The 15,263-nt window shown below is 42.0% G+C and overlaps 1 protein-coding gene across 8 annotated transcripts in view; it reads right to left on the bottom strand.

The window, feature by feature from the left end:
* Nucleotides 1-10,521: 10,521 nt before the first annotated feature.
* Nucleotides 10,522-15,263, bottom strand: part of LOC142599168 (protein Hook homolog 3-like) — a 133,139-nt gene continuing 128,397 nt past the window's right edge. For 7 of the 8 annotated variants that reach the window (XM_075738950.1, XM_075738946.1, XM_075738948.1 and 4 more), the window contains one exon: nt 14,632-15,083. In XM_075738950.1, the coding sequence (XP_075595065.1) occupies nt 14,943-15,083 (141 nt within the window). In that variant the 3' untranslated portion in view covers nt 14,632-14,942. Of the gene's footprint in view, nt 15,084-15,263 lie in introns of all 8 variants that reach the window. The other variant, XM_075738949.1, reaches the window with a different exon arrangement.

Here is a 15,263-nt window from a genome sequence, read left to right as displayed (position 1 = left end):
CAGCACGTGTCACCTCCTCCTCTGGTGACATTCCGAAATCTTTTGCCTTCCGGCCAGTCCATGATCACATCCAGTATTCCTGGGTAACTGGGGTTTCCTATTTGAGCCTGCTGTGTGATCAGTGCAACCCACTTATTCCACATAGCATCAGTTGCATGGTGTGTAGAGGGGACACTCCCTTTGAACATCCAACCCAGCACTGGCAGTCAGGGTGCCAGGAGGAGCTGTGCTTCAGTACCAATCACCTCTGAAGCAGATCGAACCCCTTCATACACTGCCAATATCTCTTTTTCAGTTGGAATGTAGAGGGCCTTGGATCCTCTGTATCCCTGACTGCAAAACCCCAGGGGTCGACCTCGAGTCTCCCCTGGTGCTTTCTGACAGAGACTCCAGGTAAGGCCATTCTCCCTGGCTGCAACGTAGAGCACATTCTTTACATCTGGCTGTCGTGATTTTACCCCAGCCAGTAGCTGAGCACCACGCAGACACTCGCTCACTCCCCCCCACAGCAGGATGGAGGAGAGAATTGGAAAAATTAAAGTGAGAAAACTCGTGGGTTGAGATAAAGACAGTTTAATAGGGAAAGCAAAAAACCACACGCACAAGCAAAGCAAAGCAAGGAATTCATTCACCACTTCCCATCGGCAGGCAGGTGTTCAGCCATCTCCAGGGAAGCAGGGCTCTGTCATGCATAACGGTTACTTGGGAAGACAAATGCCATCACTCTGAACGTCGTTGCCCCCCCCCTTCTCCCAAGCTCCTTATAAACTGAGCATGACGTCATATGGTATGGAATATCCCTTTGGTCAGTTTGGGTCACCTGTCCTGTCTGTGTCTCCTCACAACTTCTTGTGCACCCCCAGCCATCCCGCTGGCAGGGCAGTGCAAGAAGCAGAAAAGGCCTTGGCTCGGTGTAAGCACTGCTCAACAGTAGGTCCATAGAACAAAAACATCTCTATATTATCAATGCTGTCTCCAGCACAAATCCAAAACATATCCCCACACTAGCTACTATGAAGAAAATCAATCCTCTCAGCTGAAACCAGGACATTATCCACCCCTTATTCCATACTATTTACGTTATGCTCAGGTCCCACACAATTCAATACATCCTCATTAAGCACCACCACCCTTCTCATCCCTTGATATAATATGCTGATATCATTCCCTTAGTCTGTGGACCACCCTTTTAAAATGTCCATAAATGTCCACAAAATGTCCATTGGGTTCACTCGGTCCACAACCTTGGGCTCCATCCACCATGGTGGTCACTCAGGACAGGAGAGGTGGTTGACATGTGGAGTTACTGGGCACCAAAACCAGCTCAGGTCAGGTCCACTGCTGCACTTGCACTGCTTCCTGTAAGGCTTGTTCTCCATTGGTTCAGGTGATTTCTGCTACAGTAATTCCTGTAACATGCAACTCAAATCATGGGTTACAACAATTTAAAGGTATTTCCATTACAATCTCCACCCCTGGTCCTTTCGAGTCAGACCATCAAGTTTACCATTGCAATGAACACCTCCCCTTGCTCCTGCTCCGGCTTGGACTTATCCACAGACTGCAGTCCCTTAGGGGTCTACCTGCTCCAAGTGGAACCTTATCCATGAGCCACAGTCTCTCCAGGGGTACACCTGCTGTGGCATAGCCACAGTCACTTCGAGGTGCACCTATTCCAGCATGGCCTTCGTCATGGGCCACAATGCCTTCAGAGATACACTTGCTCCAGCGTGGCCTTGCCCACAGTCACAGTCACTTCAGTCCTCTCAGAAATAAACCTGCCCTGTCATGGGCTCGTCCATGGCCACACACTTTGAAATGTGCCAGCATGACCCATGCACAGCCACTGATGCTTCAAGGTGTACCTGCTGCAGCATGGACTTATCCTTGGCTCACAATCCTTCCAGAGGTATACCTGCTGCGGCACAGACACAACCACGGCCACAGACACTTCAAGATGTACCTGCTGCGTCACAGACACAACCACGGCCACAGACGCTTTGGGGTGTCCTGCTCCCACATGGACTCATCCACAGGTCACAGTCCCTTCGACTCGAGTGCACACAGGAGTTCCAGCCTGTCCAGGACGGCAGCACAAAACCAGCAGCGATGCCCTGGCCATCTGCCAGCCCAGGCGCATCGCCATTGCTGTTATCAGAATGTTCCCAGGCACAGCACAGTGAGATGATAAGCAGTACAGCAGTACAGCAAGCAGCAAAAGCAAAAAGCAGCCACTAACGAGCACTAGACTCTACTATACAGTAAGGCAAGCAAGCCCCATGGCAAGCACAGGAGCCTGACAATTAATAGCTAAACAGCTAATACTAAGTAGCTAATAACAACTATAAATTCAACCTAGCACATTCCAATCAAATCTGTCGTTATCTCAAACCCTTCGTGCCCCACCTTGGGCGCCAAAAAGGACTGTCGTGATTTTACCCCAGCCGGCAGCTGAGCACCACGCAGCCGCTCACTCACTCCCCCCACAGCGGGATGGAGGAGAGAATTGGAAAAGTTAAAGTGAAACAGCACAAATCCAAAACATATCCCCACACTAGCTACTATGAAGAAAATCAACCCTCTCAGCTGAAACCAGGACACTGGTCCTGTCTGGACTGTCCCAAGGGCTACTACATGGACAATTTCCTGTTAAATTTGTTCAAAGGCTTGTTGTTGCTCAGGGCCCTGTTTGAAATCATTCTTTTTCCGGGTCACCTGACAGAGAGGGCTTACAATGAGACTCTCATTTGGAATATGCATCCTCCAGAAACTCACAATGGCTAAGAAAGCTTGTGTTTCCTTTTTGCTAGTTGGTGGAGATATAGCTGTTATTTCATTGATCACATCCATTGGGATCTGACGATGCCCATCTTGCCATTTTATTCCTATAAAGTGGATCTCCTGTGCAGGTCCCTTGACCTTACTTTGTTTTATGGAAAACCCAGATTTCAGCAGCATTTGGACTATGTTCTTCCCTTTCTCAAAACCTTCTTCTGCTGAGTTGCCCCATACAATGATGTCATCAATGTATTCCAGGTGCTCTGGGGCTTCACCCCATTCCAGTGCAGTCTGGATCAGGCCATGGCAAATGGTGGGGCTGTGTTTCCACCCCTGGGGCAGTCGATTCCAGGTGTACTGGACGCCCCTCCAAGTGAAAGCAAACTGTGGCCTGCACTCTGCCGCCAAAGAGACTGAGAAAAATGCATTGGCTATATCACTTGTGGCATATGACTTGGCTGCCTTTGACTCCAGTTCATATTGAAGTTCTAGCATGTCTGGCACGGCAGCACTCAGTGGCGACATGAGGTCATTCAGGCCAGGATAGTCTGCTGTTAGTCTCAACTCTACATTAGACTTTCACACTGGCCATATGGGACTGTTAAAGGGTGAGCGGGTTCTGTTGATCACTCCTTGGTCCTCCAGTTGACGAATCAGTTTATGAATGGGAACCAGGGAGTCTCGGTTGGTGTGGTATTGCTGCCAGTGCACCGCTGTGGTAGCAATTGGCTCCTGTTGTTCTTTGACCCTCAGCAACCCCACAACAGAAGGGTCCAAGGAGAGACCAGGCAAGGGAGACAACTCTTCAATATTCTTCATCTCCAATGCAGCTATACCCAAAGCCCACCGGTACCCTTTTGGGTCCTTGAAGTACCCTCTCTGTAGGTAGTCTATGCCCAGGATGGATGGAGCCTCTGGGCCAGTCACAATGGGGTGCTTTTCCCAGTCATTCCCAGTTAGACTGACTTCAGCCTCCAATACAGTTAGCTGTTGGGATCCCCCTGTCACTCCAGAAACACAGATGGGTTCTGCCCCTTTATAGTTTGATGGCATTAGGGTACACTGTGCACCAGTGTCCACTAGAGCCTTATACTCCTGGGGGTCTGATGTGCCAGGCCATCAAATTCACACAGTCCTGTAAACCCAGTTGCCCCTTCCTTCCACCTGGCTGGAGGCAAGGCCCCTCTAATCCTGGTCATCATATTCATTACTGAGGAATGGATTCATGCGGTGCACATAAGGTCGAATTTCATCCTTGTTCCTCACTTCTTGTAAATGTGAATCAGAAGCTCCTTCCATAAGACCAGAAGTAAAATCAGTCCTCCTGCTCTGTCTGGGGAACTGCCCACTGGAGACTGGAGCAACGGTTTTCCTCGGAGAATGCTCTTTTGAAATTGTTTTTCCTTGCAATTCACGTACTCATGCCTCTAAGATCGAGACAGATTTTCCATCCCACTTCCTCATGTCCTCTCTGTGATCACGCAGGTAAAACCACAGAGTACCTCATGATGTGTACCCTCTATATCCTCTCTCTAGAATGGAATAACGCTTAGTCCTATTAGCTGAGATACTGGTCCATACAAACGGGGAATTGGACGTATCCTCTTTCTGTTGACAGACCTCCTGGGACAGTTTGTCAAGCAAGTTTTTGGATTTTTCAGACCGTCTTTCCATGGCTACGACACAGGCCCATAGGGAGGAATAAAGATTTCCTCCATATTGCTGGAGTTGGCCAGCCACTTCATTCATTGTTGGTGCGTCTTTGTCTTTCCAGGCCAGTACTGCCAATGATTTGGCATACACCAGTGGTGTGCTCTGTACAAACCTCCGCCACATGAGTCAGGTACAGTGGACTTAGAATCATAGAATCATAGAATGGTTTGGGTTGGAAGGGACCTTAAAGATCATCTAGTTCCAACCCCCCTCTGGCTCTGTGGGTAACTGCGCATTGTCTGGGTCATACTAAACCATCTCCCGCATGTCTAATTCCCTCAGGTAGTGGATACCTCTCTGCATGGCGGTCAACTTGCCTGGGTGACATACCAACATCTTCTTTGAAGGGATACCTTTCTCTCATGCCTGACAAGATTCGCCTCCACAGGCTGAGGGCTTGTGTCCCTTTTCCAATCGCCTTGTCAATGACCCCTTCCCTGGACAGGGATCCCAGCTGCTTGGCTTCCTTCCCTCTAATTCCAGGCTACTGGCCCTGTTATCCCAGCATCAGAGCAGCCAGGTGGCAAGTTGCTTGCCTAATCTATGACTGAAATCTTTTCACATATCTCGCAGCTCCCTCAGGGATAGGAATCGGGTGGTTTTCTCTTGTTCTGTCTCTTCCTCCTGTTCTTGTGAAGGCCTTGTTTCATCATCCTTTACTAAACAAGTTGACTTTCATGTTCATTTCTTCTTGTGTATAGGGGTGACTGATACCAGTATGGGTTCTTTGGTTCAGCTGCAGTGCTTCTCGCCAGGGTCTGAGTAGCTGCAGTGCCTGTTGCAGGGGTGGGAGTAGCCACAGTGCCTGTCATGGGGGTTGATCTCCAGATGGCATTCTTAAATAGTCATTTAACTCTAAACAAGACCTGAACCAGATTCAGGAGACCTAGCAATAGAAACATGCTGGTCTGAACATCCCAAGGATATTCAACATTCTCAAGAGCTATTGTAATTAGCCTGGAGAAGAAGGGGAAGGTGAAGATAGGTGTCCCCCCTCACATATGGGCTCTCCGAGGAGAAAAAGTAAAAAGTATAATTATTAATAGCTTCTGCCAGATGGCTCCCGAAGCACGGAGATGAAGCCATCGCTGTTGCTCCGCTGCCACCAAATACAGATTCAGCCGCCATTGAGTAGAAATACAAAACTGGTCTGACTATCAATGATTTTATCATTCCATAAGCCAGTAGTACACCGAACGGCAGAGCGATAACCTTAATTGAATGCCCAGAGGGGACAAACCACACAGAAACGCTCATAGCCAGCATATATGTATTGGGTCTGGCTGAGATGGAGTTAATTCTCCCCATAGCAGCCCTCATAGTGCTGTGCTGTGTATTGGTAGCTAGCAAGGTGTTGATAACACACCAGTGTTTTGACTACTACTGAGCAGTGCCAGCACACATCAAGACAACGTTTGTCTTCCGGAGTAACCAGTACGCGTACTGAAGCCCTGCTTCCCAGGAAGTGGCCGGACATCACGTGCTGATGGGAAGTAGAGAATAATCTTTTGCTTTTTGCTTTGCTTCCATGTGCAGCCATTTGCTACATTAAACTGCCTTTATCTTCACCCATGAGTCTGGGGTTGTTTTTTCCCATCTTAATTTTCTCCCCTCCCTGCCTTGCTTAGGAGAGGAGTGATAGAGTGGCTTGGTGGACATCTGGTGTCCAGCCGAGGTTAAACCGCCACAATATATGGCAAGTAAGGTGTTACATAACTCTGAGAACAACTCTGTGAAAAATAAAACATTGTGACCAGTGGACCAGTGATGATTAAACTAATATAATAAATGCTTATAACAAATTTGTTTTAACATGCTCTGGTCGGATCTGTTGTTATCTCAACCCTTTGTGCCCCACGTTGGGCTCTGAAAAAGGACTGTTGTGGTTTAACTCCAGCCGGCAGCTAAACGCCACGCAGCCTCTCACTCACCCCTTCCCTCCCCTGAAGGGGATGGGGAGGAGAATGGAAAAAAGAACCTCATGGGTTGAGATAAAGACAGTTTAATAGGATAACAAAGTAAAATAATAATAATAATAATAATAGTAGTAGTAATAGCAATAACAACAATAATACCAGTGATGCACAAATACAATTGCTCACTACACGCAAAAGGAAAAAAAAAATAAATCCAATGCCCAGTCTGTTTCTGAGCAGCGAATCTGCCTTTGGGTAGCTTCCCTAGTTATATAGGGAGCATTACTTTATCTGGTAGGGAATATCCCTTTGGCCAGAGTCAGCTGTCCTGGCTGTGCTCTCCCAGTTTCTTGCGCACCTGGCAGGGTGTGAGAAGCTGAAAAGCCCTTCACTTAGTGTAGACACTACAACTGCCTAGCAACAACTAAAAACATCAGTGTGTTATCAACATTATTCTCACACTAAATCCAAAACACAGCACTATACCAGCTACTAGAAAGAAAATCTCAGCCGAAACCAGGACACCCAGCCAAAACTAGTACAGCTACTAATGGGACTTCAATGTTAAAATTACTTTCCATAGCAGTAACTGCTTTCCTTTGAAATTCTGGTTTGAGTATGACGTTTCCATGTGTGTGAAAGTGGAAAAGCATTCATATACTTGAATACAGTATGGATAATTTTTACTAGCTTTCCTAAACTCTCCAGAAAATGTGACAGGATGAAACTATTAATGAGAACAGAGAAGTAAGAAAAATGTGCATGTCTGGAAAAAATGCATAGCTTTAATCTTTTCTGTTCTTGAGTTACTAAATAGTTTCTTCTGTTGGTTGCTGGTTTTGCTTTATGATAATACGTCATCTCTGTTTCCTGGCATGGGTTTCTGCTCAAGGATATTGTGAATATGGCTTTCTGTTTACTTAATGCTACTTTTACTTTATAGACATTTATGGTTTTGATTTTAAAAGATGCTCACTGTATACAAAGTGAGTTTATGATTAAACTAAAATTTACACCACCACCCACCCTGCCAAGAGCTTATTCAAATGTGACTTAGCCAGAAATCAAAACGTCATAAGGTGTATTATATTTACATATTTGTAGGCAAAGATAGATGTGAAAACAGAGCAAACCAGAGAAATATAGGATAAAATTCCTGCTGTTCTCTGGTCAGTGGCACTCCATCTAATTTTTGTGGGGACAAAATTTTACCTTGAGTCTTTATGTGAATTTGCTTTGATGCATTGGACAGCTCTTCAAGCAAATTTTCCACTATCTAATTTTTAAATAAATTTGTTGAGTCTAATCTATAAAAGTACTGAATCACAAAGCAATGAAAACAACTGAAATAATACAATTTTTTTATTAATGGGTCTCTCCTATATTGATCCAATTCCAAGAAAATATTTGTGAAGTTATAAGGCATTCTGATTTTGGGAAAGTCCACAGCTATCAAGGAAAGGACAACTACTACACAAAACTGCTATACAATTATGACCTAATAATATGTGAAATTAAATGGCTGCGTTCTGGTTATAACTGTGAAATTATGTATTTTAATATAACTGAAATGATACTAAGCACCATAACGTATTAAAATAACGGACACATTTAACTTTCTATTTTAGTCGCTGCTTCTAGAAAAGAAACTTGAAGAGCATCTGTAAGTAATAACGCTTTTCATATTTTGCTTGCGATATGGAATGATCTGCTTTCCATATGCTTAGCAGGTTCTTAGCCATTAACAGCAGTGGGAAGGCAGTAGTGCATTTGGAAGATATGTAAAGAAGAGTGTAGTGGGTTGACCCTGGCTGGAGGCCAGCTGCCCACCAAAGCCACTCTATCCCTCCCCCTCCTCAACTGGACGGGGAGAGAAAATATAATGAAAGGCTCATGGGTCGAGATAAGGACAGGGAGAGATCATTCCCCAATTACCGTCACAGGCAAAACGGACTCAACGTAGAAAATTTCATCTAATTTATTACCAAACGAATCAGAGTAGAGTAATGAGAAATGAAATAAAACCAAATCTTAAAACACCTTCCCCCACCCCTCCCTTCTTCACAGGCTTAACTTTATTCCCAGTTTTCTCTACTTCCTCCCCCCAGTGGCACAGGGGGATGGGGAATAGGGGTTGCGGTCAGTTCATCACATGTTGTCTCTGCCACTCCTTCTTCCTCAGGGGGAGGACTCCTCACACTCTTCCCCTGCTCCAGCATGGGGTCCCTCTCACGGGAGACAGTCCTCCACGAACTTCTCCAACATGAGCCCTTCCCACAGGCTACAGTTCTTCACAAACTGCTCCAGTGTGGGTCCCCCACGGTTTTGCCAGCAAACCTGCTCCAGTATGGGCTCCTCTCTCCATGGGTCCACAGGTCCTGCCAGGAACTTGCTCCAGCATGGGCTTCCCATGGGGTCACAGCCTCCTTCAGGTGTCTCCACCTGCTCCAGTGTGGGGTCCTCCATGGGCTGCAGGTGGATATCTGCTCCACCATCAACCTTCATGGGCTGCAGGGGGACAGCTTGCCTCACCATGGTCTTCACCACAGGCTGCAGGGGAATCTCTGCTCCGGCAGAGTTTGTGTCATCTACAAACTTGCTCAGGGTCAACAATCTTCTCAATATGTATTTATTCATTCATTCATTCACTAATTTAATCAGTTGACACATTTTTAAAAGGATCTTTGTGTCTCATTTTTTTCAGTGAACCCATGAAAGTAAAGGGGACAAAAAAAAAAAAACAAAGAAAAGAAAAAAGAACAAAACAAGCCCACAAATTCTCCACACTCTGCAGTGAAGCTAACAGCAAAGACAAGATCTCCAGGAACTGACAGGTTGAGAGAGTTGGGATTGTTCAGCCTGGAGAAGAGAAGTCTCCGGGGAGATCTAATTGCGGCCTTCCAGTACCTGAAGGGGGCTTATAAGAAAGATGGTGAGGGACTGTTTATCAGGGTGTGTAGTGACAGGACAAGGGGTAATGGGTTTAAGCTAAAGGAGGGTCGATTTAGATTAGATGTTAGAAAGAAATTCTTTACTGTGAGAGTGGTGAGGTACTGGAACAGGTTGCCCAGAGAGGTTGTGGAGGCCCTCCCTGGAAGTGTTTAAGGCCAGGTTGGATGAGGCTTTGGGCAACGTGGTCTAGTGGAGGGTGTCCCTGCCTGCAGCGGGGGGCGGGGGTGTGTTGGAACTAGATGATCTTTGTGGTCCCTTCCAACCCAAACCATTCTATGAGTCTATGATTCTATGAATGCACTGTACCAGATGCAGGAAGTCTGAGGTTGACATGACTGATAAAACAACTTCAGTCTTAGACATATAGGGTGAAACCTCAAATAGTCAACTGCAACTCGAAGTTAATTAAAAAAAAAAAAAAAAGGAAAAAAAGAGACCCGTAAGAATAGCTCATGATTCTTTTTAAAACTACAGTGAAAAAGTAGACGCAACAAGCTTCCTGGAACAGGTTCTTTCATCTTCTGCCTCCTTTCCCTCCAAACTGAGGAAATCATCTCTTATTTTTACTTACTGCATGCAGAGATCACTCACAAGCTCCTGCTGTTTTTCTGGACTCGCAATCAAATATGCTAGAAAGCTCTCAAATACCTTGAGAGTGGCAACCAGATATTGCTGGATCCTGTGTATAATCTGACATCTCTCTCTTCACCCTGCCTCCCCCCAAGTGACATGAATGCAGCTCATGGAGATGTTCTGAGTGCAAGGGAGATTTGTCCCTTGCTATAAGAAGGGCTCCTACCTCCACCTTATAAGAACAAGCAAAATTTCACTTCTGCCTTCTCACAAAAGCCATGAAGTTGGAAAGCACTATCATTTCTAGTCCAGAAGGGAGCTGTGTGAAATCTGCCTGACTCAAATTCCTTGCTTACCTGATCATTTTGTTTATGTTATGTTTTAACTTTTCTTTTTAACAGAAAAAAATGCGTGTGTCACATTTCCAGCTTTAGCTAATACAATCATTCTAAGGAATGGTTTCTGAAAAAGTTTCTTCTTAAGCGCTTGATTTCCTGACATCACACTTCAGTCAGAATTCTTCTCAAAACTTTGCCGGTGACATCCCTGCAGTATGACTTGCAGAAAAATACATGGTTATATAAGTATGTCATGATGAAGGAAGCTCTTTCCATTCTTTATTACACAGTACAGGTGAGGGAAAAGCTTGCAGAATTGCCTAAGTTTGGTTTGGAGGTGTCAAAGTTTGTCGATATAAAATTATTGCTAAATACAGGGTCCACATGCTACCTAAGACACATGTGCACAAACCTTAGATGTCTGCATTAAATATCTGACTGAGTGCAAAAAACCTTCCCCCTCAATCTGTGGGGAAGGGAAGGGAAGGGAAGGGAAGGGAAGGGAGAGGAGAGGAGAGGAGAGGAGAGGAGAGGAGAGGAGAGGAGAGGAGAGGAAAGTTAAGTTTTGGAGAAAAAAAAATCTCCATAAGAGGAGCGAAATCCAGATATTGTTTGCTTTGTAGGAAAAATTTTGAAAGACACATTCAGGATATTCGTCTTCAGAATGACTAACTAAAGGAAAATCAAGTGGTAAGATAATATTTTCTAATTACCATATCTACAAAGAAAACATCGAGTTAAACCCGTCAAAAATCTTCCAGGAAGTTGCTAAGTGGACAGTATCATATACAAGAGGACTGAGAAAATGCAAAAGCTATTGGCACACATCAAAATACAGGGACCATTAAAATTGCCAAAACCATCTTGAATTGTCTTGACAATGCTGTATGCAAGCTAAGATGTTCATAAAACAGCAACAGAAAAAGTCAACATAAATTCTTTCATACTCTAATGAATATAAAATTGCTAGTGTTCCTTACTTGAATAGAAAGCTTCAGATACTTTCAGAACATGTATTATTACCATCTCCAGTTGACAACAGAATTGCAAAGGATTCCCAATTGCTTAACTCCAAGGAGATAAAAGTACCTGAGAGCTGATATGTACTTATTTAATTTTAAAATATTTATAGCTGTGTGCTCTAATATTTTCCTTTGCACTATAAGTGGGATACATATTACCTTTACATTAGATTACTATTGTTTATAGAGCACTTGGAAAATATATGGCATGATACAAGTGGTAAGTGTTGCTATCAGCAAAACAGGGATCATTAATATTCTTTTTTTATGATGCCTAATTATATATACAATAGTACCTCAACTCCTCATGGAAATATACAAACTGGACTGCATACATTCTTGAAGATCAGAAACCAAGCTCCAGCTGCTGGACAGTAAACACATTTGTGTGTTTAACTGTTAGCCTTAATTGGTATTTAATTCCAGTCTCTGGGAAAGATCAGCCAGATCCCAGGAACAGTACTTAGGAATGGCAGTATGTGCTCTTATGAACTATTCACCATTTCTCTCTAATATCTCCCTGCAGGGATTTTTTTTTTTCTTTTTTTTTTCTTTCTTTTTTTTTTTTCTCTCTTCTTTTTCTAAGTTTCTCAGGACAGCACATAATGTTGATTTAATAACTAATCATTACAGTTTTGATGTAATTAGTCTTTGGTGCCTCATAAGAAACCCTCCCAAAAATTTATAAGTATCGTCTTGGGAAAATCTGTTTTTCAGCTTTTTTGCTTATATTCTTTTATTACTGAAGATATGAAACAGAGAGAGTACTCACTGGTAGTTCATCCATACAGCTGCTTACTCCTTGAAGTCACACTCTGAACTCTGTTTCTAATACCAAAATTATTTCCAAAGCAACATAACTAGCAAGCTTCCTTAACAGAAAAGTAAGGAAGTTGAATCCTTCCAGTAAAGAAATGTTACAGGGAAGGTTCACTGATGCTCACCACCTGCACTGAAAGTCCACACACAGTAACTAATGTGTGCAACAAATATTAAGAGTGAATGCTTAAGAACAAAGAATGAAATCCCATAGGTTACCATTAAAACATAGAATAAATGACCTCCTGGAACTAACCAGAATGTATTTAAAGAATTTTCTACAAGGTCCTAGCATACTGTTAGAGGTTTAAATGTAACACAAATTCTGGGGAATACAGATTTTCTACAAATTTGGAAGTTCTCAGAGAACAAAATACTTATTTGGTCTTACCTGACAATTATTATGAGCAGCAGTGAAACATAGATTCAATATTATTCTTTTTTGCTCCTACATATACAGTATCGCAAAGCTGAATATGTTTTTTTTCTTAGAGAGAACCCAGGAAAACACTATAGTATCTAATTTGTGGGAAAAGGAGGAGGGGAAAACTCAAAACAAGACAAAAGAACAGAGACCCAAGAGACAGCAAAGTAAAAGCCATAAGGAAGGTTTCTAATGAATGTTTGTTCAGTGTATAACCTGTAAGAGCCTTTGTGATTGAAGCCTTATCAAAATGGTAACACAAATGATAAAATAATAAGAACAAGTGGTTTTATTCTAGTGTGGAGACTGTATCTGAGTTTCTTTTAGACACACGTCAAATTAATGGCAATAGTAAACTGAATTAGTAGACAAATCAAGGAGATAAAGCCTCCTATTAAAGTCTTGGTATCCCTTTCTTTTACAAATTGATTTTGGCAGTTTGGTAACAGATAAGAAGAGCCAGTCAAAAGTAAAAAGATAATTTTAAATATTCTTGTTTTTTTTTTTCCTTTGGATGATATATAAATGCTGTGTTATCAAGAATGTTAAATTCATTCAGAAAAATTATTATATTTGCTCCTTTGCACAAAGAACAATTGTGGTAGACAAACATATACATCAGTGATAAGACTTCAGAAGACATTGTTTGCATTGCTGGGAAAAAAATGCAAATGAAAAAGGGTAAAAGTTCTTCAAACATATATTGAATACAGATTTGTAGCCTGCATTTGATATGAACAGTTGATGCTTTAAAACAGTTTCTATAAATGCCACTCTTCTATACCTATCCTTTACTTCATGCATGCTGATTTTAAATTATCCTTTGCTTTTTCCATGGTGTGTGTAGATTAAAATATATCTTGGGATGGTTAAAGTAAAAGCTATTGTGTGTTTTATCTGAAGGGATATATCAAAAGTAAAAGCTTTCACTGGAGAAAGTATTAAAATAATGTAAAAAAGATAAATTTATAAACTAGACTATGCATTTTAGGAGCAAAACAGATTAGATAGATAGATAAAAAGTTTTTTAAGATGAAATTGCCACAAAATGCATGTGTATGAAAATTCTCCCCTGAGCAAATGTATTACAACCGATGATCAGATGTGCTTTGTGTCCAGCACCATCAATTACTTGAAATAAATGATAGGAGGTGTTAAGAATTACTCAGGGGATACTCAGAACTTTGTAGGACCAGGGTCTAAATTAATAATAGGCACCCTCATCTATTCCACTGACCAACAAAAAGGTGCTACAAGGATGAGACATTATTAGACAGTTACATGTTTAAAAGTTAGTACAATAAACAACAGTCAATTTTCAACAGTTACCAACAATGAAACTTGCCTCAAGAAACCAGTACCATTATATCAGGCAACGGATATAATCATCCTCTGAATTAATATGTTAAAAACAGATCTTTTAGTAGGGGATAACAATTTGACTACATTAACCTCCACACTACACATTTGGACCTCATGGATTGATCCATTATGTACTGTTAGTCCATAATTACAAAGGTTTAAAATAAATGCCTTCTTTTAAATGAATGATGCTGTAGCATATTAAAGCATTTTGAATATTTTAAAACTTTCTTTAATATTTATTTATTTATATGTGCATACACGCACACAAACTTCAACACGAGTGGAACAAACCATTTGAAAAACATTCACCTGTCAGCAAACGTAACAGCAGCTGATAAACAAAAGCAGATAGGAACCATTTTTAGAGAAGAATAAAAGAAAGCCTGTAAAAATTCCACTTCCTTACTAAATGCCAAGCATCAAGAATAGGAGTAACCTCTGTATCTAGGAGAAGATGGGTGGGGGGGGTTAGGTGTTTTTTTTTTTAAATTTGTTTTAGGGTTTTGTTTGGGGGATGTTGTTTGCTTTCTGCTTTTTTTAACTCATAAACATCCTAAATGAGATAGCAAAGGATGCGGCTAGGCTACTCTCATTGGCAATATTAAGTTTTTTGGCTTCAAATATATTTCACAATAACATTATAGGATAATAATACATGTAGGCACAAATTTATCAACTGTGACTTTTCATATGTCATGAAAAAAAAAGTTTTCATGACTTTTTTCATGTCAGGCTTTTCATATGAGATAAGGCTTCATAGAAATTTTAAAGACTCCATTATTATACAACATTTTTCTAGATTTTTTTCAAAGCTTTTGCACAATCAAAAAGGCAGGGGGAGTAAGTGACAGAGACTCAAAAAAACATGAACGAAATACATTAGAACAATGAGAAACAATTATAAAACCCCTTTTTTAACTGAGAAATAACAGTAGTTAGAAGGGACAAAGAGATAGGATACTGTTTGAATTTCCAGAAATGTCATGTGCAACAGAAGTGGGCTGGATCACAGAGCAATTTTCTTTCTAAAGGCAAGGCTTCTTTACCTTGCTGTTGCTGGCTGGACATAACCAGGGTAACATCTCCTTGTGCTTGTGGCTTGCCTTTGTCTAGCCAGGAAGGACTGTCCTGAGCCTGTACTAGCCAGTCTGTCTTCTGCTGCTTTTTTATGCAGAGTCATGCCCTATAAAGAGAAACTTATCAGTGAATACCAATAAATAATGATGAACAACTCATTTACAAATTATTATTTCTTCTTCACAAATATGAGCTAACCTGGTTTGAATTTCAAGCATTATGTTTTCAAGAATGGGGTTAAGACATTCTTCCTGAGCCTTTTCAATGAGTTCACTTTTTATCGTCA

The sequence above is a fragment of the Balearica regulorum genome, chromosome W (assembly GCF_011004875.1).
Source record: "Balearica regulorum gibbericeps isolate bBalReg1 chromosome W, bBalReg1.pri, whole genome shotgun sequence".
In the NCBI taxonomy this organism is placed as follows: Eukaryota; Metazoa; Chordata; class Aves; order Gruiformes; family Gruidae; genus Balearica; species Balearica regulorum.
Note: the sequence above shows the minus strand (reverse complement) of the source record. Positions and strands in the feature narration are given on the sequence as shown.